This window comes from Conger conger, chromosome 19, assembly GCF_963514075.1.
Source record: "Conger conger chromosome 19, fConCon1.1, whole genome shotgun sequence".
NCBI lineage: Eukaryota > Metazoa > Chordata > Actinopteri > Anguilliformes > Congridae > Conger > Conger conger.
In genome coordinates, this window is record NC_083778.1 from 17,502,067 (window position 1) to 17,504,566 (window position 2,500).

At 52.7% G+C, this 2,500-nt stretch overlaps 1 protein-coding gene across 1 annotated transcript in view; it reads left to right on the forward strand.

The window, feature by feature from the left end:
• The window catches only part of snd1 (staphylococcal nuclease and tudor domain containing 1), a 237,625-nt gene that overhangs the window by 154,157 nt on the left and 80,968 nt on the right, over window positions 1-2,500 (forward strand). The window contains exon 17 of the mRNA XM_061229463.1: window positions 1,236-1,424. Within this exon, the coding sequence (XP_061085447.1) occupies window positions 1,236-1,424 (189 nt within the window). The remainder of the gene's footprint in view (window positions 1-1,235; window positions 1,425-2,500) is intronic.

The following is a 2,500-nucleotide window of genomic DNA, read 5'->3' on the forward strand; positions in this document are numbered from 1 at the left end:
CTCTGTCTCTCTCTCTCTCTCTCTCTCTCTCTCTGTCTCTCTCTCTCTCTCTCTCTGTCTCTCTGCCTCTCTGTCTCTCTCTCTGTCTCTCTCTGTCTCTCTCTGTCTCTCTCTCTGTCTCTCTGTCTCTCTGTCTCTCTGTCTCTCTGTCTCTCTGTCTCTCTGTCTCTCTGTGTCTCTGTGTGCATCCATGGAGAAGATTACTGAAACAGACAGAGGTCCCACTCCTCCCCCCCTCACTGCGGTGCAGTGCAGGGGCCTAACGCCGCGGGTCTGTGTGGTTCAGGCCCATACCACTGTCCTCCTCCGCCATTTTGGCTATGTGTGGTTCAGGCCCATACCACTGTCCTACCACTGTCCCCTCCGCCATTTTGGCTCTGCCGATAGGCTCTGTCATGTAGGCCGACTGTGTCTGTGTAGAAGTGCTCGAAGGGCACAGAACATGCGTGATATTATCCTTGTACAGCATCTAATTCCTCTAATAGCACGCTTTTGTGTGTGTGTGTGAGTGAGAGTGTGTGTGTGTGTGCGTGTGTGTCTGCGTGCGTGTGTGTATCTTACTCCATCCGCTGCCCAAAAATACCCTTGCCAGTCAGACCCCGAATGTTAATATCTTTTTGGCTGGAGTGCTCACTCCTCATAAATTGAATGGGAAGTGTCAGGCTCAAGCCATTCCCTGCTGAATCTTTGATGAGTTTAATTGTGGCTGAAGATGAGCACAGCTCTGCGGTGATGGAAGGCGTCTGGCAGCCTTTCAGTCAGACGCACTACCGTCCGGGCCGTCAGAAAGGACGCGGACTTAAATAGAAAGAAGGAATTCATTATACTTTTTGCAAGTTATACAATACGTTATGTTTATGGGGCGCCGGGGAGAGTGTTTAGCTGGCCGTCGGTGATCTCGGTGGTCCTCCCCGTGACGGTGTAGTCGTGCTCCGAGGGTTCTCCTGGGTTTCCTCCTCTTCAGCCGGTCTCCTGTCTGTCTCTGGTGTATCAGCTGACTGCTACGACGCCACAGAGTCTCTCTCTCCCTCTCTCTTAAATTCCAAATGCTTTATTGGCAGGAAATACATGAGTAAATATTGCCAAAGCGTACACCCAGAAACAGGGACACAAACAACATTGTGGTGACAACAATGCAAACGTTCTCTCTCTCTCTCCCTCCCTCCCTCTCCCTCCCTCCCTCTCTCCCCCTCCCTCCCCCTCCCTCCCTCCCTCCCTCCCTCCCTCTCTCTCAGGTGGAGGTGGAGGTGGAGAGCATGGACAAGGCGGGGAACTTCATCGGCTGGCTGCACATGGACGGGGTGAACCTCTCCGTGGCGCTGGTGGAGCACGCGCTCTCCAAAGTGCACTTCACCGCCGAGCGCAGCTCCTACTGCAAGACCCTGGTGTCCGGGGAGGAGGCGGCCCGCCTGAGGAAGGAGAAGGTGAGGCTCCCCCCGGCGTCCCCGGCCTGGTCCCCTGGTCCCTCCTCCGTCACTCTGTGCCCCGAAACTGGTCCCCTGGCCCCCTCTCTCTCACCCTGTGCCCCGAAACTAGTCCCCTCGCCCCCTCTCTCTCACCCTGCGCCCCCAAACTGGTCCCCTGGCCCCCTCTCTTTCACCCTGTGCCTGGTCCCCTGGTCCTCTGCCCTTCTCCCCTGAACCCCTCTCACCCCGGCTGTGGGGTGGGGCTGGTTCAGCTCCTACACGACCCTGAAATTCCCCACATGCATCCGTGCTCTCTTCCTGGCTTTAGTATCTAAAACGCCCGCAAAACGTTCCCAAAGAGCAGTCCCTAACCCTGCCCCCAGAGCACCCCAGGGCCTAATGCTCAGCTCTCTGTGTTAACATTTAGCGATGTCGTCCGATAATTATGCAAAAACGTAAGCAAACATCAAAGACTCCTTCTTTTGGATGAGGTGTTAAACTTAGGCCCTGTGGTCATTTAAGATCCCGTAGCACTCTTTCTAAAAGAGTAGGGGCTTCCCCGGTGTCCTGGCTAAATTGCCACATCATCATCCCCTGATTTAATTGGCAAAAAAAAGCATCTCCTCCTCCACCCCAGCTGAGCATTCTGGCACAAAATGGCTGCCGTTGCATCACCCAGGAGGATGCTACACATTGGCGGTGGTCGAGGCGAGTTTCCCCCTCATCACTGTAAAGCGCTTTGGGTGTGAGAACAACGCTTTATAAATGCAAGTATCTGACATTTACATGCTAATGTAAAGTATCTGACATTTACATGCTAATGTGTCTCTCTCAGCCATGCACCAAAGTAAAGTACGTCCAACTGAACTGATTCCTGAGGCTCCCTTTTAAAAAATATACTGACTAATGCAAAGCGTTAGTTATGAAATAATGGGTAAACATTGGACCTTGGACCCAGGGCCAGATATGACATCCCCACCCGTCTTTTGTTCCCTTAACCCTGTTATAATCATAAAGAAAATGAAATTCAGACCTGTGAAATATTTGCTACTGAGCTAGCAGGCGCTTTGTTGTTACAGTAACCGGTTTATTTA